Source organism: Notolabrus celidotus, chromosome 2, assembly GCF_009762535.1.
Source record: "Notolabrus celidotus isolate fNotCel1 chromosome 2, fNotCel1.pri, whole genome shotgun sequence".
Lineage (NCBI taxonomy): Eukaryota > Metazoa > Chordata > Actinopteri > Labriformes > Labridae > Notolabrus > Notolabrus celidotus.
The window spans coordinates 20982618-21004992 of record NC_048273.1 but is presented as its reverse complement, the minus strand read 5'-3'; the positions used below and the strand labels follow the sequence as shown (position 1 = coordinate 21004992).

General features: G+C 39.0%; 1 protein-coding gene and 1 long non-coding RNA gene across 3 annotated transcripts in view; one reads left to right on the top strand and one right to left on the bottom strand.

Annotated features, from left to right (window-relative positions):
* The window catches only part of LOC117829205, a 61868-nt gene that overhangs the window by 5571 nt on the left and 33922 nt on the right, over positions 1-22375 (top strand). The gene's annotated exons all lie outside the window — the stretch shown is intronic.
* The window catches only part of negr1 (neuronal growth regulator 1), a 240512-nt gene continuing 236969 nt past the window's right edge, over positions 18833-22375 (bottom strand). For both annotated transcript variants that reach the window (XM_034706741.1, XM_034706732.1), the window contains one exon: positions 18833-21720. In XM_034706741.1, coding sequence (XP_034562632.1) covers positions 21620-21720 — 101 coding nt within the window. In that variant the 3' untranslated portion in view covers positions 18833-21619. The remainder of the gene's footprint in view (positions 21721-22375) is intronic.

Here is a 22375-nt window from a genome sequence, read left to right as displayed (position 1 = left end):
ATAAGTCCAAAAACATGGATGATACCAAGAACGTTCTATCTGCAATCCCACTGGTTGAATTCTGATCAGGTTAATTGAAACTAAAACTACTTCAGTCATTTGAATATTGAAATAAGGGCCAAGGGTGACTTGGGCCACTTCAAAATCCTTAACTGTGACTGGCTATTTGCCTCATCAGAGATGGGCCTAATTCTTAAAATCATCTGTTAACGCTGTATGACCGCTTACTTGTAGCTTTCTTTGCATTTAAAAGCTCCTCTGAATATTTTTTAGCTAGTTATGAAAAATACTGAAATTACTAGTGGTGCCTTTTTATGACCAAAAAAAGCAATCCAGACCGTAATCAACCAGATTGACAGTAATTCTACTGCAATTGTTAAAGCCTGTAACAGTTGTGAGGGGGTAGGTGTCAGGCCAGATGATTGACAGCACACTGCAGAAAAAGCTTATTTTCTTAGACCGCAAATATACCTCTATTATTTCTTTTGTATGCTTTTTGATTTCATGTGTTTGTTGGCTGTAAAGCACTTAGGATCAAATGTGTTGTGTAAAAATAAAGATATGGTAAGAATATCAAGAACCTCTAAAGCTCACTTAACACACAACATATCTATTTTCTTCTTTCTGTACAAAACTGACAGTAAATTAACTGATGCTTTTCAAGGAGTGCCAGGTGCTACAATATTTCTTGGCAAAGATGACTAACTTCTTGGAGTGTCAGCTGGCAGCTGGTTGTAGTCTCACTATGACTAGATGAGATGTAACATTGAGTAAAAGTGTAAATTAGTGAGTTTTTGAGTTGCTGGTAGAAATGAGAGAGAGTGGTCTCAGTCATTTATGTCTTTATTTGCTGGAAAACTGTATTTAATGTCCTCGAGAGCTTTAAGATTAGAGCATTTTCAGTCTTGAAACAAGATTGTGCATGATTAAAACCTTATTAGCCACTCATCCACCCTGACCTTTTGCCGTAGGATGTTTTGGCAGCAGCACAGTGCAGAACACCACCTGGACATGACTCCACTTAAAATGACGTGTTTACACTGTCCTCACAAGTATTGACCCGCTGTTGTGAGATTTAGTGTTATGAATGAGTACCAAATGATGAGTGCTTTTGTTTATTTATTCATTCCCATCACCAAGTAATGTGTTTATTGAGATGAATTAAAAATTCAAATCTATTTGACATGCAAAGTTGCATCACATTCTTAGAAAATTAGATCCTAGTTTTGGATCATCAAAGACTCACTTTCTTTCACTTCATGAATCATTTGTATCCGTTGCTAAATATTTTGGGATGTTTTTTGGGTGTCACAAGAATAGCTCTGATGTTGAGGAAGCTATTTGTGCTGTTTATCTGATAAAAGCAGGTAATGGATTTGTTCAGACAGCGCAGGGCCTTCCACCGTTTCACCAAAACAAGCCATGTGCACTTAGGTCTCGAAGGCCAGTCCACCCACACACTGAAGTTATATGTTCTCATTGAAACTACTAACATAATGAATCACAGTTGATAACCATGTAAATCATCTTCTTCAAAAATGAAAGTTGTGTTTTTGGGAAGATTTGTGGAGAGGAATTATTGAACACTTGTGCACTGCACTTTTTTTTTTAAGTTAGCGAGCACATCTTGACATGCGTCACCACAGGCTGACTCAGTGAGGATGAGCCACTCGCATTTTTGAGTATAAAAGCAAGATAATTAGGAGAGCATTACTGTTGCCTTATTCCCCAGTCATATTAAAACTTTCTGCACCTTGTCCATCATTTTTGTGTGTTTAATGCATCTGCTTTGAGCTACGTTTGTCATTAAATATGTTAAAAACTGGTAAAGACTGCACCAACATATCACTATCCATCTAGGAGTACTTAAGCACAGTGTTTATTTTAAAAATGAATAGACTTCTAGCTAATGTAATACCAGTTTTGACAATGTTTTTATGTTGAGAAGATTGTAAATCTCCATATCCTAAGCCTTTTTAGTCTGCATGTTTGTTCTTTCTTTTGTTTTTCTACTTTGTGCCATTATTCCCCCTTTAATCGCATGCCATTCATTTGGGTTCTATTTTCTTGTATAGAGAGTTGCCTGGTTAACAAAGGGAGAAAAAAAGCCATTAAAATGGATGGCTTTCTAATCAACAGGAAGCTACCAAGGCACAGAGGCACAACTTGTTCTCTGAAACACTCTTAATCATCCAACAAACACAATTATCGCCATCATTTCCCTCTGAGCCGAGTTTGGCCTGTGCTGACATCTGGAGTCACATTTGTACCAACTTGTGAGTCAACACAAAGTAAGAGATAAACTGCACAAAAGACTTTCTAGATGTGGAACAGCGTGATCAGTGATAGCACTGTCTCATATGTTTGCTTGTGTTTATCCGTCTGATATTCTGTCCTGTGGTTGTTTTGTTTTTGCCACTCTGCTGTTATGAGAGGAGAAAAAAATGGGATGGAGAAACTTGTGTTATCTCAGCAGGGCATCGAGCAGCAAGCTCCCTCGGTGTCGTTTTTGTTCCCAGACCAATATGCTCTGTAGATTTCACTTAGTTCATCTTCATTACCAAATGTGGATGCTTGCTGATGATGGAGTATGTCTCCAAGCCAGAGTGAGGGAGGTGTTTTATTATTTTTAATTCTTAGGCGTTTATGAGAGATTATACATCAATGTCAATGCAGAAATCTGCAGCAGCATGTAGCTGGAAGCTGCTGCTAAATGAATGGCTCTGTTTTCTCAACGTAGGCAGTTATGAAGGTGCACAAGAGAATTAACATATTATACATTCAACACTTTTGGGATTATACAAAGCTCTCAGTGCTTTTACAATTTTTGGATCATAATATATTAGGCAGAGAGACAGTTTGCGTTCAGTGCCAGGATTCGTCTAATTACTTCCTCTCATGGGCTGCCAGTTCACGGAGATGTGTGACAGTGTCGACAGTTCTGACGCTATTCAGCTAAGTCCAACTGCTCGCTGTTAAGGACCAAAACAAGGCTTGATTAGCGCTGCCTCTGCGGGATGCTGCTCTCTACAGCTGTACAGTTTCACTGACAACACAGTATCAGCCAGATTCAAGAAAAAATAGAATCTTCAAAGAGGGACAGGTAGACCAGTAAAGCAGCTCCTGTGCACTCTAGAGTACGTAACGTTCCTGCAGCTCCCCTGACAGCTATATTAGTGCTAATGACAGGCTGTGTTTCTCCATGGCACAGATGCACCTGTGCAGCAGAGCACAATAGCTGCTGGACCAGTTTGAAAGCATGTCAATTGAAGGGATACAATGAAGCCCTTTCAAAGTTAAATAACACGGTGAAAAATGTGCAAGAATATGAATTGTCTCAGGTTAAAAAGCCACAGTTTGATCTCAAGCTATTTCACAGAGTTTCACATGACAGACTTTTCCTGGCCAGTTTGAACCTCACCACTAAAAGGAAATATTCTGTGAGAAACAAAATATCCTTTGAAAGATAATCTTAAAAATCATTTCCAGTTCAGGAAACAATTTCTTTTTTCCGCAGTAGCTTTATAATGTATTTACATTGTGTAATGACTTCTCTTTATATAGCACTTTTCCATGTTGGCGGCATAGTCTGCCATTCTAATAATCAATCACAGGAAAATGCTGCTGCCTGTAATCCAGCTAAAAGTCAGCTTTGAAAACGTTTTATGAAAAGAAAAACACACTTTCAGAAGCTAAGGCGCATATACAATCTGTTTTGAAATGTAAACACAACTTTTATGATGTTCTCCACAAGGCATCTTGAAGCTGCTGCTGGTGTGAAACTCATCTCAATCTTCAATCTTTATCAATCTTTATTTGTATAGCGCCAAATCACAACAAACGTTATCTCAAGACGCTTTTACAAACATAGGAGGTCTAGAAAACTCCATGTCACTATATATCTAATCTATCAGAATATTTATCTAAAAAAAAAGAAATGTTCATCAAAGACGACAGATTGGCCATAATCCTCCTGTCAGTCACCACCTCCACAGGGTCCAGGACTGAGCTGGCCTTCTTCACCAGTGTGTTCAGTCTTGCTCTCCTGTATCCTGTCCACCCACAGCAGGTTTAATCCTTCCACTGTGGCGTTCGTGTCCGGTGTTAGCTCTGTTAGCATGATGCTACTCTGCCAGTATTCCCTCTGGTGCTGGGTTAGCTCATCCACCTTATCGTAGATAGATCTCATATTCCCCATAAAGGTGCGTGGAAGGACAGGTCGACGTCGTCCCTTCCTAGCTTGCACCTCAATACCAGCACATCGTCCTTGCCTCCTTCTCCTCAGCTCACAGGGAACATCGGGCCTAGTGTCGTTTAGCATGAACGTGCTACGGGCAGCTAACAGCTGAAACATGTTAGCAGCCCGAATAGAACACTTTGGTCTTAAAGCAGTTGTCGATGGTTGAGATTTTGTAAAGCTCACCCTTTAATGTAAAGTAAGGCTCAATCTAGGCACAGCCAAGGTGTGGGACCTTTTAAGTGACAGGTGGATGCTGTTAGCTAGCTGCACGGTGTCACATCAGCTAGCTAAAGTCACTGACCTTGCCATCTCAGCCGTGTTTCAAGATTCAAGATTCAAAGGGTTTTATTGTCAATTTTCACTGTATATACGAGACATACAGGATGAACGAGATGCTGTTTCTCTCTTCCAGCTTTTAAATATCTAAAATTTAGAGTCCTTGTATGTAGTGTGTGTGTGTGTGTGTGTAAGAGAGAGAGAGAGAGAGTGTGAGAGAGAGAGAGAGTGAGAGAGTGAGAGAGGTGAGGTGTCACCAGCGATGCTGATGGCTCTGCTGGTGAGGCGGGTGTGGAAATGTCTGTGAGGGGGGGGAAGAGCACTATTGGTGCCTTCCAGAGATTGTTTTATACAAATATCTAAAACAACTTTGCGTTTCAGTGTGCTAATAACCCAGCTGAAGGTTATGAGCCTGCTCTTTCACTCAGCAGGTTCCAGTAAAAATATGTTAGCAGTAATTAGTAGGTGTTGGTGTCCTGGCTGGTTCATTGTTTGTCACATGTGGATTTACTTTTGTTGGCAGTCAGGATAGTTGTTGGCAATCTACTGCAGCGAAGATAGCAGGTTACAGTGATGTGTTGAACATGTATTTCTGATTGATTAGGTTTATTTTGGTCTGCATCAACAACCAACACTTCCCTCCACAACATAGGAGCCATGTGAAAATTACAAATAAAAGCAAAAAACAAAACTACTGAGGGATTCATCAAGAAAATATATATAGAGTCTAGCATATACATACACACATGTCGATATGTACATGCATACGTGCACATACACATGCATACATACACAAGTACATTCATGCATACATATAAACATGCATACATATCCACATATATATTAGCCAATCACATGCTGACCAAAAAAGGTGTAGGCTGAAGCCAAGGCTTATCCTGCCTACCCTTTAACATAACTTATACCATATAGGCAACATTGTGATAACAGTAATGCAGCGTCTTTGTGTGTGTACAATTCCAGTCAGCTAACACCACAAAAACAATCTAAAAACACTGTATCTAACTTGCTAGTTATCCGGCTAATGAGTTATCCATGAGCATAGATGAAACCTTAATAACTTAGCATTTACCAAAACCTAGCTTCATCTTTACTCCCCACTTTCGTTCAAACATAAACACTTCTTGCACACACACAAAAAGAAGTACATTTAGAGATAAGATAGGTGATATACATGACCAAACTTCCTCTGCTCATAAAGTTGATGTGATATGATTGAAAGCTGTGGGACGGCTACTTAACTGAACCCTGTTGAGAGATTATTTTGCTGTTTCAAGGCCATCATCTCACAATGCATTTTTCACTGCTTCTGCCAAATGTTAATGTAAGGTGCAGCAGTTTTGAAGGTGATTTGTTACACAATAAAAAATGGGACATTAGTACAGCATTAGCAGAAATCCACTCTGTGGTACGCAGTAAAAGTAATAGTCTATAACAAACTTTGAATGGATATTAAGGAGTTAAAACAGACCTTGGTCCCTTCATAGAATCCTGAATCACTTCTTCACTGTGGTTGAATTCCAAAGTGGGCGCAGGCTGATGCATAGATCTACATCTTGTGTAGGCTGAATATGCATGATTCATCTGAAGAAATGAGATGCTGTTGACATCTTTTTTTAAAAATAAAGCAGTGTTAGTCCATTTTATGGGAGGCAGAGGTTACAGAGCATTCTGATCTCATCTTTTGGCAAACTTTAAACTTTGTTAAGATGAGAGAAGAGCACAAACAGATCAATAAGTTCCTTCAAAATATAGGCATACTGTGAAGTTTGTGGGTCTCACATGTTTCACTTTGGTTTGTTACACTTCACATTGCTTTTTTATTAATCTAGGCCTATACCGCTATGGTGCCCAGGCACCACTGACAAGAGACTGTGAAAAAATGAAAACATTCCTATGAATAACACAATCTATTCCATAAATGATAGGCTGTGAAATATGGTGCATACCACTCTACAGCCATCAAAGGGAGGCTTGAGGGAGAAACTGCATGAGGAGGCATTATCAGGCTTGTCAACACGGCCTGTCGAAAATAAATACCATTTGCATCTTTCTTCTATTTATCATCTGTTGCATTATGCCTGCTGTCCTCTCTCGTTGCTGATTAAATTTCCATTAGCCATGCTTACCAGTTGTGCAGGAGAGAGAGAGCTCCTGAAAAATGCTCTTTGAAAGTGATTGCTCTGAGAGACTCGTGGTTGGGTAATGACATGGTGGCATGATTGTTTTTTTTTTGGTGGGGGGTGGGGGGTGGGGGGGGGGGGGGGGGGGGGCGCACACTGCGTGACAGCGTGTCTTTTTCAGAGCGTTTCTGGCTCCTGTGTTGGAGGCTGGCAGGGAGAGAATAGAAATGCAAAGTAGAAGACTCCACAAGATTGAAGGGGTGGAATAGAGGTAAGATGGACGTTTCAGTCAGGATGAAAAACATCTTTTTGCGTACATCATTCTTGTATTAACATGAGCACCACTGCTTGAGGGTGTTTGGGACAGTATAATCTCTAAGGAAGTGCGTCACGACTTACACTAAGCCCTGCATCTGCATTTAAACATGATCACTGAATGTACCTAAAAAGAATTCTTGGTATAAATCATGTTTTCATTAGAAATCTAGAGCGCTTTCATAAAAAGGCAGCAGCACAGATTTATCTTACCTTAGAGCCTGAAAATAAAAAATTGATATACAACAATTTAGCTTCTTTTGGCAGTGCTAACAAGGGCTCTGGCTTTTGATTCCAACACTTGTTTGTTTGGACTAAAAAGAAGAAGATAAAAGCTCATTTAGCTGAAATGAGTGTAATAAAGCCACTGATGAGATCCCTGTAATGTAAAAACAAAAAACTATTGACCATCTTCTGGAAACTATAGATGACCATTTTCAGAGCATAGACAAAGCTTCACGGAGGAATGAATCTGCAACTTTTTTCTAACTAGCTGCACTTCTCCTTGGTCCCCTTAACGGCGAGCTGGATTGATTAGAGCGGGGAGGATGGGCGGCCGAGCGGCCTGCTGCCTCATTACTCTCAGTTTGCAGGTGTTCTCGATGCTTCAGTGCTCCTGCTGCCTTGGCACGGAGAAGACAGAGGACAGAGACCAGACCCACCTCGTTCATCTTGGGCGCTGTGATGGAGGTCATGCAGGAAGGCGCTCTTGCTCAGAATAAGTCGCCGGGAGTGACAGATGGAGTTGCAGCACGGGAGGGGAACCAGCTCAGCCTCAAAGTGTTTCATTTGTTTTTCATCTCAGGAAGGCTGCTGCAGGCGCACTTTTTGATGACAGTACCCGCCAGGCTTACTTTATGGTTATGTAAGGCACCCTGGCTCAGCGTGTTTGAATTTTACTACATCTTTATGAAACTGAGTGTGTGCACTGATTGCGTGTTTACTGTAGGGCTGGCAATATGTCTTTGCCTTGCTATGTTTACTTCGTGAGAGCATGGTGACAGTATAGATACAGTGGACACATAAACATAGAATTAATGCACCCGCGTCCCTTTATGAAGATGTATAGCAATGTAGAAAATGCAAATATATACCCACACCCGAGTGCTGAAATCAAGAAATATGAGTTTACTGTAGTGGTGAAGAAGAGACTATTTAATACAACCCTCTGTGCTAGGAGGGACATTAACTTCTCACTTGTTTTGCCTATTATGTTTTGATGGATAACTAACTTTATGGAGAGTATAGTCTTCAGTGATAAAAGCTCCTCTGAGGAACTTTTGTTTTATGTCAGTCATGGAGACCCCCTGTGAACAATGAGGTAGGGCTTCCCTATTTGTCAATTTTTCATGGGTTAGTAGTGTTTTCTGATCAAACAAAAAAAAAAAAATTCAGCAGTCCAATATTTTACTCACTGTGAAACCTCCCCATTGGAAATGTAAACAAAGGCTCTTCCAGTCTGAACGCTGTGAAATAGTTTGTCAGACACTAACCCATTGGCAGCAGTGACGAGAAGTCAGAATAACTATAAAGAGATCATCAGTCTTTTCTCTGATGGTCTCCGTTTGCTTTTGTTGGTCGTAAAGACGTTTCATCATTGACTTCAGTCTTTTTTATAACCAGCCTAAAACTCTTCATAGTATGTTTTAGTTTTAAAAAAGTAGATTGTATAAAGATGTACCTTACGTAAAGCCCAGCAGTCTGTTGCACCAGCAGTGCGCAAATTGTGCCCTAAGTTAGAGGGTTAAGTCATCAGTAAACCAAACGTTGAAAATAGTAAGTTTGCAACTTAAGTTCTGTCATTGTTTGGTTGCACCACAGAGACGTAAGGTTCATCTTAACTAGTAGGCCGTAACGTCCAAATTAACCAAAACATTGTCGCAGATATGACGTTTACACTTCCAGCAGCTAATCAGAGGAAAGCACAAATTTTGATGCAGGGATTATATGTGTTAATTTTCGTGCCTAATTTTCTCGGAACTGACCAACAGCTGAATCAAACTAAAGTAAAGTGATAACAATAGTCTTAATCCTTAATCTACGGCGTGTGTATAATTACAGTGACTTTGAGTGGTAAAATTATCAACTACAACATGAGTGCAAATCTTGGTCATTATATTTTTCCAAAGGATGTAATATCTCTCTTGGATATCACGTTGCAGACATCATATAGCTGGGAGAACCGTCTGTATCTCCTCATTATCCCACCTTTCAAAACGACGTGCCATGGCAGCCGATATACTCTACGGATGACTTCACACCTTTACACGCCAAGTGTAAGAATTACGTTGCAACTTAGGCTTTTGTTGGAATTATCTAAGCTGGTGCAACGTCCAAAACGTTAGTAGAGTGTAAACTCCATCCTAAATGAGAAATTACGTTCAAACTAGGCTATGTTTGAGTTTACGCACAGCTGGTGCAACAGGCTGCAGGACATTCACTATGAAAACACTCATCCTCATTCTTGCAAGGTCAAGAAAACTGAAGCACTTTGGTTAAGTGAAAATGTGTAAACATTACATGTCTACTGCTGGCAATTTGAATCAGGCCTGGGCTGTCCCTGCAGAAATTTTATGAAAAGTAATAATAAATAAATCAATAGATAAATGTTCACAGTAAAAGTGGTGCACATTTATTACAAAAACAAAGGGTTAAAACTAAAAACAGGCCAGCTTACAAATAAGACAGTCTAAACCCTAAAATAATTTGTTTTTGGAGTACTTAGTGTACACGTTTTTTTGTTTTTAAATTTGCTTTAGTTATGCATCATATATTCTATTTATCTGATTCTGAGTCAGACATTTTTCAGTTTTCCAGTAGCAGGTGAAATCTGAACAATGAACTGATAATCAAATGAAGCCCTTATTATAATTTCAGGCTCATTTGTTTTCATTAATGAACAATTTAAAAAATAGGATGCCATTCTGGGGGGCTTTCAGAGCAGTCACCATCCTCACCTGTAGAACATTTAGTATTTGCATGAATAAATACACCCACAAACAAACAAACACACACACACACACACACACACACACACACACACACACACACACACACACACACACACACACACACACACACACACACACACACACACACAAACCCACACAAACACGCACACACCACTTTGTAAGTTTGTAGTACAACCAGTTTGCCAGCTGATGTGGAATGTGGAAAGGACAACCTTTAACAAGATATGTAATGACTGGAGAGTGTAAGAGAAGTTCAGTTTTAGTTTGTAGATTTAAGATCAGATTATCCATTAGTAGTAACACAGCACACCATGTTTTTAAGCAGCCTTCCTACTTTGCAATTTGGGCCATATAAAAGGAGAGGGGTACAGTCACAAATTTGCCCACAGCCTCTCCTGCATAAAGATAATGACCCTCTGACAGGATGTGGGTAACTCTTGAACAGGAGCTGGAATATATTTCAAGGAGAGATTTTCGAAGAAAGAGAGGTTAAATAAGGTCACGCTCCCACCATGCTTCTTCTCCTCACCAGAGGAGACGAGTTTGGAATGAGGTCATTCAGGTTTTGAGGACTTAGCAGATACGGTCATTTACGATGTTTCCTCATTATGAGATAAAAAATCTCATCTTGGCAGCTCTTCGTTCCTCTCAGGACATATTTGCTGTTTCAATTTAAGCATGTACTTTCCAAGAAAGGATTGTCAAAGTATCTACTTGAGTGTCATCAGCAAGGATATTGAACTTACAAAACAACAAATATTTGTTCTTGCAAGCTTCCTCGTCTGGTGAAAAAATCTGAGGGTTTAATGTCATTTGAATGGACATTCAGCTTGTTACAGTCTTCCTAATTGCTGTGTTATAACAGGGATCTGCCTGAGACACAGGTCTCATTATTCTGATTTTCATCTCACGACTGATCTCCAGGTTCTTTCCTCCTGTCTTCAGCTGCCGTCGTGTATTGCTCCATCTCTGAGCAGTAGTTCTGGATCATAAACTCCATCTCCTCATATTTGCATATTCTCCTCAGAGCCACAGTCTGCTCTCTCCACAGCTTTCTTCTCAGGTGTGGGTGGCCGGACCATTGCAAAAAAAAAGAGAGAAAAGAGTTTCTGACTGTTTGAACCGCTCGTATCCTGCCTGTAATTAGCTATCGTGTTATTGTGACCACACCTGTTGTGTGAGTTGATTCAGCCTATTGTCAAGCAGTGCATTATCTTGACAGTCTCCATGGGCTTTAAATATTGAAACACTGAAGTGTTGTAGAGTTCATCAGCACACTCTACACAGTGCTGCCAAAAAGAGGAGAAGGTGAAGAGAGAGGGTGGGGGCTGGGGGCAATTAGAGAGTAGAGCAGCTTCTACTCAGCTCAGGTCCCAGAGGTGCTCTGTCTGTCCTCAAACCGTGGTTCCAGTCGATAGTTCAGCCGCTGGATTTAACAGTTTGTCATCACATCAAACTCCACACTGCTACTGTGACTAGCTTTCAAAGGGGCTGGAGGGGAGGGCCGAGGTGGAGGGGGAGGGTGTCCAGGTGGAGCAATTGATCAGTTTAATAAAGTGAGAACATCAAAGCTGCTCCTTTGAAACTGATGCCTAACTTAATCATTCCTTAAAAATGCTTCTGTTAACAGGCGTTGTTTAACTTTATCAGACTGTAAACATCAGAGACCAAGCACATATTGAAGGACATCCTTTGTCCACTCCCCAAGAAGTCTACTGGAATGTTATTTGTTGGTGTTTTTTGTTTTTTAGCTGTTTAAAGATTAAGTAGAATCTAAATATATTATCTGCAAACCAAGCAAGTCATACTATTGTTGTCTCATAATCCAGCTATTAGTTAACTAAACTGCTATGTTTAGTAATTAACTGTGTGCACTACTCACTAACTTAGTTGAATATGCAGCTTTTATCAAGGTAGCTTTGTATCAAATTAAACAGTCAGTTTGCACTGAACAGAATGATGACTGATGATGAATCATAACCTAGGTGAAGCGTTCTGCCAATCACCAACATTTGTCTTGGATTGTTACTAGACTACTTGTCTTCTTGCCTTCTTTCTTGACTTCAGTTGTTTTAAATTACAACAAATTAAAGTTAACTTACTATAATTTAGGCAGTACTCTTTGTGTGTCTTACTATATCTGTACCAAATGCACATCTGCTAATCAATTATGTTGCCAAAATGGCAACTTAAAGAGATAATAACATGCTTTTTACAATCAACGTTTGACTTTTATCGGTAATGATACGTCCTTTTCACTGCAGACACACATGCACTCAATCTAGTAAGCATAGCCTGACAAGGAAAGAGTTTGAATTGATACAGATTTAGCTATCTGAAGCCAATTTGTTGGTGATATGACAGTAAAGGTAAATGTTGAATTTTGTTGGGCTTACTGTTTGCTTACATATTAAAGTGTTTTCAATTGACCTCTTTTGGACTCTATTGGATTAGTTTCCTTTAGAGACATAGATTTAAATTTCTCAGTTTACTGCACTAATTCAGTTAGCCAACACCACAACGATTTGGGTCTCCACATTACTGTGCCGGCCAGCAGGTTCAAACTTATAAAACTATGCCATCAGGAAGGTTTTTCTGATGTACACATGTCCATGACTGATTCCTACTGACCTCAGAAATGTCCTGACTTTTCAGCTAGCCTCGCCATAAGGGAAGCATTTGTCAGTGCTAATTTATGTTCATGAAATTTTATTACAGATTGTTGCATTTTTTCAGATTGCATTGTTGTATTTTGATAATATCTGAATCTGTGAAATAACTCCACCATCAGTTCAACATTTTAAGTCAACTCATTTAGTTTTGTGCATTTTAGAGTGATGACATTAGCACTTAGCTTGAAGGATGGCTGTATCAGATGGCCCTTTTCCGCTACACAGTTCCAGCCCTACTCGACTCGACTCTACTCGGTTTGGGTTTCTTTTCCACCAGCCCGGGTACCGACTCACGGTGGGTGGGGTCATCATAACACATCTGCGCGAAACTGCGTTCACTTCATTTTGAATGTGACACAAACACAACAATCACAAGCAATGGAGGACATGGAGGCAATGGTGTACTTGCTGCTCAGTCTGTGGCTTTTTGTCGCAGGCCGAGCGAGAGAGGAAAGCAACAGAAGGCTGCAGGCGGCGAGAAGAATTTTTTTAAATGGCGGGTTTGATTGCTGTGTCGGGCATCGCACTCAAGTCTATTCGGTGACGAAATTATCTGACTAATCATTGGCCTGTTAGTATTGGCGCAGCTCGCTTGGAACCAGTGCAGAGCAGGTACGAAAAACTGGTATCTGATACGAAGTACCGCGCCCGTGGAAAGGCAACACAAACTCAGTAGAGCTGAGTCAAGTCGAGTAGAGTAGGGCTAAGACGGGCCGGTGGAAAAGGGCCATAAGTGCAGACTCTCATTCTCACTCTTTGGTACTGACTGTTACTCTGATTTGTTAAGTCACATCCAGCACTGCTTTCACATTATCTACAAAGACTTTTGGAGGCTAACTGCTCACAGATCCATCTCCAAGACGTCTGAGTAAACTCAAACCTCTGATCAATTGATCTGACTGGAAGCTCAGAGATTAAGATAGGATTAATATATTCATCTTTAGTTCTTTCATTCATATATTTTCCAAGGTAAGGTAAAGACTGGTAATGGTGAAAATAAAATTTGTTTACCATTGGAGGGATCATAAACCGCTTTACCACATGTTTCTGTCATTATTTAAATCATAATTAACCTCAAGTAAACGTAACTATAGGATGTTTTTAGTTATTTAAACAATGCTGTCCTCCTCTTGATATTCTGCTGCAGAAAGAAATAACTTTTGTTTTTACTGTTGATTGTCTGGGACTTCACGTTTTGTAAAGCCAATACAACTTTGCCATAAATAGTGGAAAATTAAATTAGAACTGAAATGTACAATTTAAAAAGAAGATGTGGTGAGAATGTCTGTTTTTCTAAACAAGGAACTCTTTAGCTTGTTGCCACTCAGAAAAACACATTAAGAATCTGCTCATTAAACGGACCACTTGGATATTTTTAGTCTCAAACATGTTGTTATGAATAAATGATCTTGATTCCAGCGTGGATATGGAGCCAGTTTGTTCAGTTAAACGCTCTCCTCTTGAACACACATAAAAGCATGACAGTGTTGAGAGTGTCGCTGTTGTAAAGGTCACATCAGTTCAACACAAACACCATCGACAATTCCATCATCAACTGCCATTTATTAGTATCAAACCACTGCTACAAAATCACATCAAACAGGATGAGAATGGACTTGCATACGTGCTATACACAATGTAAGCTCAAAAGTAATTAAAGTACATGGATTTTCTTATTTCTGGACAAATATCAATATATATTTATATATATTATATATAGATATATCAATGCCACTTAAAGCCATATATATCATTCCAGTGATCTAGAGCCTATAAATGTACAACTACATCCCTGGTGGCTAAAGGACCTTCAGACACATTGGAGTAAACATTTCCATTCCACACGTCTCGTCATATTATTTTTCAGCATGATGATTTCAATAAAACAAAGAGAACAAAAAAAACTCCTTTTTAAAAAGAAAATAAATAAAACCCGTCAACCTTACAATTTCCAGTCCTGTTTTTTGTAGAAAGAAAAAAATAAATGTCATCAGTAAGTATGTTCAATTTACAGAAGCAAACAAAAGAAATGCTGCACCTCATACCTGTACTCACTCCATTGAAACAAACACAGCACTGAAGAAGACACACACATGATGAACTGGTGCTACAAAGAACTGATCTGCTGTGTCATTCAGCATATAGAAAACAATGCCTAATCTGCCTTCTGAGGCATGAAAACAAATAAAGCAGGATTACATTTACTGTCAGTCAAAAGACATTCTCTCTGTTGCAACTCCGTTCGATCCTTCATGAAAACTGACAATTGCCCGGGAGCTTCACGCGCGCAAAAAAATAAAATAAAACACTCAGCGGTGTGATTCAGTCGTCGGCATCATGGAGAGACCTGGCTTAGATAGCATGCTTTAAAACCCCAGCATTATCTGCGGCTCTGCATCATTGCCCGGCAACTTATTTTCCAGTTGAGTGAAAATAATGAGGGACAGGTTGACAAATACTTGATGCAACCTCTCTTTAAAATAGCACGTCGGCCCGTCTACACTGGCAGCTGCCACAATATCAGAAAGATTTCAGAGAAAATGGAGTGAGGCCAGTCTGAAATTTCTCACTGTGTGTAGATTGAAATGTTTGAGAGAAAAGAAAAAGGCCTTTTGAAAAATAAAAATAAATCCATTTAGAAGTGAATCAAACTTCCAACAGACTAGTTACCCAGAAAGAAATTCATCTTTCATTTATTCTCTTCCTGCCTGGGTTTGACAGGACTGGTAGCTTTTTGCCTGCTGTGCGCCAAACATATCCACCCAACTGAATGCTAGCACTCAAGAAACAGTTTTTTTTATTCTGACGACTCAGTATGCTGCTCATGAAAGCAGGTTGGCGACTGTGGGAGCCCGGCAGCAGCTCCACTGTGTAGATGGTATGACACAGTGTCCCAGTGAAATCTGACAAAGGCACAGGAAGGGTTTCATTGACCACAGGTTCACAACACCACATTCCTCTCCGTTCGTACTGACTGCAGACACCTCTATGAAGAGGCAAACAACACTTTGACATCCTGCTAATTATTTCCATAACCTGCAGTATACACTGCCTTCATGTAGCTGTTGACATGGATTCATCTGCAGGGAAAATCTTAAATTTAGTTTTTAATTCACATCACACTGTGCAGCTTTTTTTTAGAAGTTGCAACTAACAAAGATGCCTTGTGTCGTTTGATTCATGTTTTTCTTAAAGGGATGGTTCTTTTTTGAAGTGGGGTTGTATGAAGTACTTGACATTAGTAAGCATTGTACCCACAGAAGATACCCATCAGCTTGGCCCCTGTATGGAGAACCTGGCCAGAGTACCAGCACAGAGGCTTCCCTAACAATCACTAAAGTCCTAAAACATCAGTTCTGGTGTAGTTATTCACTCTCTGCATGTAGAAACTATTCCTCTGAAAACTGTAACTGCCACCTCAGCTTGCGTTCAACACAGCATCAAAGTTATTATCGTGTTTCCTTCAGTGAAATAATCACACATCATCTGCAGTAAAACAAAACCCTTGCTTTTTGGTCAAACTTAGTCTTTTTCCGTTCTTGGTTTTCTTGCTACTGCAGTAGAAACAAGATAGATAATGTCAGAAAGTGTGCAGTATGTCAATCACAGAAAATCAATAAACCCATCCTTTCAAAAGCGAGCAAACAAACAAACAAACAAACTGTTCAGATAGTCAGTATGTGCTGATAATACAAAGTATTGATGAGTTGTATGCCTTCCTCTGTTTCCCTGTTTGATTAATACATGTGACTACATTGATTTTAAATTTGCGATTATGAGGATAAATTTAATTATGATAAAACTTTGAGATATTTCTTTGTTTTTGTAAGCAACCAGGGGGTTATATTTGTTAAAAAAAACAGCTAAACCTAATTTTGAAACCACATGTATTCAAATAAGTTTAGATACACAGATGAAGGAAATATTTTAAATCTGCTGTTTCTATAGTATGTTGAAATGTAAGTGTTAACTTGATGTTATAAACCGCCAGTGCAGTCAGAAGAGAAGAACACAATCACTTTTAAGTTTTGAGTTGAAACTCTAAATTGCTGTGGCATTAATGCACTAAACAAAAGTTGGTAATGTTTGATAAAGTACTTTAAAGGCACATTCAGTACAGTACGTGTCCCCCTCTGAGACTCACTTTAAACAGGATTTGTTTCATTATGCAACAAACCTGTAATGAATGCGTTCAAACAGAACAGTATGTGTCTGATGCGTCAGGGGGAGATCAGGAGGTTGCTTTGAAATTGGCAATTTAAAAATTCAGGGTGGGGATTGTGGGGGCCGAAATAATACGCACGGGCATGAATATTTAAAATCCTCTTATCTTAAATTTAAAAGTGGAGTTTTTTTCCCCCAGGCTGGGAGCGTGAAGTGAGGCAGTGATCTCTGCAGGTGGGAGGTGTGGCCTCTTTTCAGCTTCTACATCAACATGACTCTTTTCAATGAACTTTTTACGAGGTAGGTCAAACAGCGGTGGATGTGTAAGTCAAGAGTGTGATCAGGTAAGAGGATACATGGAAGCCTTGTGCTGCTGGGGAGGGGCGTTATGTATATAATCAGTCCCCAGAGGCATTATGGGTTGAGATGAGCAGTGATTAGGTGTGTAAATATCTCCAGATCATTTACACTGAGAGACACACTCCAGTCAATGGTGACGATGATGATGATGATGCAATAACGCAAACAGCGTTAATCCAACTGTATGTGCTGTGGCTGCAGGCCATCTGGACTCAGGAGGATTTATGCTGCATTCGAGAGCAGAGGGGAGGGGATCAAATATGCATGATACTGCAAAATTAAGATGGCTTAATAACTCAGGCTAGACTGTAACAGGTATGTCCCCTTGAGCTTGAAGAATCGTCCCAGCAGTGTTTGAAATTTCAAATGAGTTTAGGACTGCTTTTTTAGAGGGACAATAATAAAAAAACTAATCTAAACGGAAACAACCTCAATCACAACATCTTAATCATTAGAACTACTGGGCATGTATCAGTATGTTACCTTAAGTGAATGCAGGTTAAACTAAATTTGGTGGTCACTACTACATAGTTGTTTACTTCTTGTAACAATGACAAAAATTCTAAGTCATGTCACAGAAGTTATTTTGATGAACTAAATGTGACTGAAAATGTTGAGTTTTTACAAACTGAATTGATACGCTGTAAATGTTTGACGATCTCAAAGAACATGTCCTGAATTTTTAAATTCTAATAATACAGGTACTGATTTAAGCTATCAAAGTTTTAGGATGTGATTTTCTTGTAAGTTTAACAGCGAGATTTTGTATTTGATGCCCGCTAGCTGTACTGTGCTGGTTTCTGACATGTGCAACCAAACATTACAAGAATCTGTTTGCTGACTATCAAACACAGCAAGATGCAAAGTATGTGCTCTTCGCCTTGTGTTAAATAAATAAAAGCAATGCAACGCATGTTTGTTGCTTTCTAGAATGAACTCTTTTTTTGCTGAACATGTCAGAAAAACTGCATCCTTTGTAAAGGCCAGCAGGAGGAGACTCTAGTGGCTGCAAAGAGAGATCAAACTAAATTGAAGTCTATGGGAAAATGATCATGCTTCACAACAGATTCTTTTCCTCATTGGACATTGTCCTAATAAGCTGACGGTCTCACCCGCTAGTCTAAAGTCCTCTTCCATAAAGCCTGAGGTTCATTTGCATAAAATAGGGCTTGTTTGGAATGAAACAGCTGATGAAGCACAGCATGCTTAAGTGCCAACTTGTGATTGGTTTGTAGGTCGATGTTGTTCACTGTAGGTAAAAAAAAAGAAAAGAAAATCGTGGGTCCTTAACAATTATTCCTCAAACCACTGAGTGATGTCTGGTGGCTGCGTCCACTTTTTTTTAAATACAGTTAATCGTGAGCGCAAACTGTAAAGTTGAACAGAGATAAATGGAGGGAGGGAAAATTAGTAATTTTTGGAGGACATTGTTGAAAAAGCTTACCCCCTGCCCCAGAGATAATGCTAACCCCTTTGAGTGCTCATTAACTCAGATGAGGGTTTATATTGTAACATGAAGACTTTTATTGCAAATAATAGTGTTTGATAAAAGGGACTTGTTAATACCATTATTGAAAATAATCAACATCCAGTACATTTCATATGGAATACTAGCATGGTCTTAACTGCTCAGACAAGCAACCAACATGACTCCAGACTGTCACCAAAGTGCCACAAAAATCATCATGACTCAGCAGTTTTTTTTAAGTTTTTTTTTTTTAAAGTTAATCAGCAAAGTTGGTTGAAAGAAATCACAAACAAACATAGCCTGGTGGTCTGTAGGAGGTATGTATTTTTAGACCAGCTGTCAGAACCAAACATTTGGTTCCATTCATAAAAAGTATGAATATTTGTAAAATGGCCACCTCAAAAAACACAGGTTAACTTTGACATGCAGCACAACCATACTCTCTGCACATCGTCAAACACGCAAGTGTGTGAAAACTAGGACTACACACTGGCTCTAAAGATCAAAAGGTATCCTATTTTCTCCAAATATACACACATCGAGTCTGATCTATAATACTGTTATATTGGTTCACACCCTCTCTGTTTCAAAAAGTAGGTAATTTGATTGAAAACATTGTTCTTTTAAATGTACTCGTCCGACAAAAAAATCAACAACAGTTATGGCATCTAAATGAACCCGACAACATTATAAACTATGCCATAACTGTGTCCCATTCAAATAAATGTCACATATCCAGTTTTACATGTTTCAAATCTATTTTTTATACATTGTTTCATAAAGGAAGAGAATAAATATACTTTGACCCATTTTCAGTATACCTTAACATTTAAACAAGATCATACGGTGCAGTATTTTCATAATTTGTAAAACAAGCTGAGAACAACTTCAGTACAAACAATAAAAGAACAAAATAAAACTTCAGCAGACTTTAAAACAAATCATCACAAAACGTAAAAGTTCTAACAGTGTTTGTGCTTTAAGTCTTTTAACTGCGATGGCTATTTCTCTACAGGTTTGCAGTTACAAGTTCACGTGAAAATACTGTGTGAACTTGGGTACTGTTCAGGGTACCCTTGTTTCGGGGGCAAAATGTAACACAATCCAAATCCAAACAAGACCTGCAAACATGTTAACCTGAATGACAAGTACTGCATTTTCAGCTGATGCAACTGGCTTTTTTCAAAATACCTGTGGGAGCTGGAGGTTGAGAAAAATTTTGTCTTTACTGAGTAGAATTTGAAAGATAAGTAAGCTACTGGTTTATGAACATTCAGTAATCATAAATATGTCAAAGAAACGTGTGTTATTGATCGATAGCTTCTAGAAGTTTCCTTTGAAAGGGAGCATCATTTCATGTCTATGGTTCTATTAAGGCATTACAGTACAGTGTCTCTCTGTTTTCACGGTGGATTGAAGATATCTGAGAATGAATGAGCCATAAACGTCTGGTCAGGAAGTAAACCATAAGAACTTTGTTTTCGATAAAAGGTTGAAGGTAGTGAATAAAAGCCACATTTCGTTCTATGAAACAGCATCATGGTTTAATTTATTCTCTACTCTGCTTGATGTTCACTGGCCCTGTGGACACTGATTAGCTTTTTGATTTAGCACCGTAGGCCATGAATGTTGTGATGAGCATGTTCACAGGCTTTCTTTCTGTTGCTCATAATTAACACAAGACTCAGATATGAATTGAAACATGTTCCATTATCATACTTTTATCAAATATGTTGGTTTATTCTCCAGAAATTCGATTGGCCTTTGTCTCTCTGGATATCTTTCATATGTATTCGGGTACAGTAGAAGTAGATATATTTACGGTAAAGGAGACTGATTTGTATTTCAAACTAAGAAATAAAATGTTGTGCTGCAGAATACTGCATTCCCAGAATCTCTTCCCCATAGAGTATCAAGCCAAAGGTTGAAGCCAAACCTTGAAGTGGCCAACAGTGTGCAGCTGTGAGGATGATACAGCAAAACTCTAAACTCTCTGCTCAGATGTTCAATGGAAGTGGCACATTTCAAACTGAATCTTTAAAGTTGACATTTTTCTTCTCAACTGCAACACGTTTTTGCAACATTCATAAATGTGTAAAGTATGGATATACAGTGTAGTATTTATATTCTCAAGAAAATGTAAACATAGGGCAGCGATGTTCCTCCCTTCATACTGTACAGAGTCATGAACCGTGTTAATGTGGTAGACGGATGAGAAAAAAGCTGGTCCCACTTCAAAACAAAAGCCTACACTATATTAAAATATAAAGATACAATACAGTATACTTTGCTACTTTGACGGCTGCCTGATCAAATGTGTTTGGCAGGCATAGTAACTGAAGGACCCATTTCAGGATACAACAAAGCACACCTTCAACACTGTTCATCCATCTACTGAGTAATCATGACAACACAGGTCCCTGCCTTTTTTGTTCTTTACATTTTTTTCAGTATTTTTTTTAAGCACACTCCATAATCAGAATTTGAGTGATTAGAAATCTAAATGTCTTTCCTTTTGTTCAACAACCCATAATACATTCAATACAACATTGGTATGGTAATTCTGTGTACTGGTAAACTTGGCACAATTGCTTCTTTTTTTAACCATGTACAAAAATTGATGAAAATGTCAATTTTGCGCCATCACCTCCACGAGAAAGAGGCATGAAAGCAACTCATTTTGGGGGCTTTTGATATGATTGGCGGTGGGGAGGGGCTGGAGGTTAGCACTGATTCACTGGGTGTTCAATCAATCAGAAGAGAAAGAAAATAATAATTAGAATAACAATAATAATAATAATAATAAAAAAACATCATAGTATTTACATGACAGAATATTCACCAAAAAAAGCAAAGGAAAAAAAACCAAAACTTCCCCACACAAAGTAACGCTGATTATGTTCCCCTCACGGCTTTTCAACAAACTGTACCAGATGTGATTCCAGCCATCAGCAGTGTCAAAAAGGACTCATAAATGCTCTCGACAGTCATTGTGTCCGCACTGGCCTCCGCTAGTACACGCTGATGAAGGAGGAGAGGGCCAGGACCAGGTACCGGCAGGCCAGCGGGACGTACGCACTTCCTGTGCTCCCATAGGGTGCAGTGTTGGGCGCTGTGGGCAGGAAACAAGAGAGGCTCTGATTAGTTGTGATTGCACTTTCACAGTCCACAGAGCCAATTGTTTGCTTTGTGCGGTGCTTTCAAATAAGTCTGTAAAAACTGCAATTACAGTACCAATGCTGCTTATGTTGAAACTGAAATCAGTATTTCACCACACCGCAAGCCACTCTTTACAGTAAACAGTGTTCAATGAAGTTTTGAGATCCTGTATTCAATTAAAGCTAATAACAGCAATGTAAAAACACATCAACTCATTACAGTAATGCATTATGGAACACATTTAAGTAGACATACAGAAGTATCTCAACAAAAACTGCAAATGAAGAGTTAATTTGCAAAATAACTCTGTTTTAATACATTTTCAAAAAACACATCTCTTTTTGATATAGATTCCTAATAAAGTTACATTTTCAAGATACCTCTGATTAGTAAAGTCACATTGACTTAGTCAAAGCCACCTAACCTCAGTGGATTGATAATACAAAAAGCTAGTAATAGAAAAAATATGTTTCCTGAATTTTTTGTTTTTTTTTTTCAAAAGTGAGTTAACTGTTTTTGCAAATGAACTCTTCAAATATCACATTTGAAGCACTCAACCAGGAGACATTTTCAGCACTCGCAACAAGTTCAAAACTTTTATAGTAGGA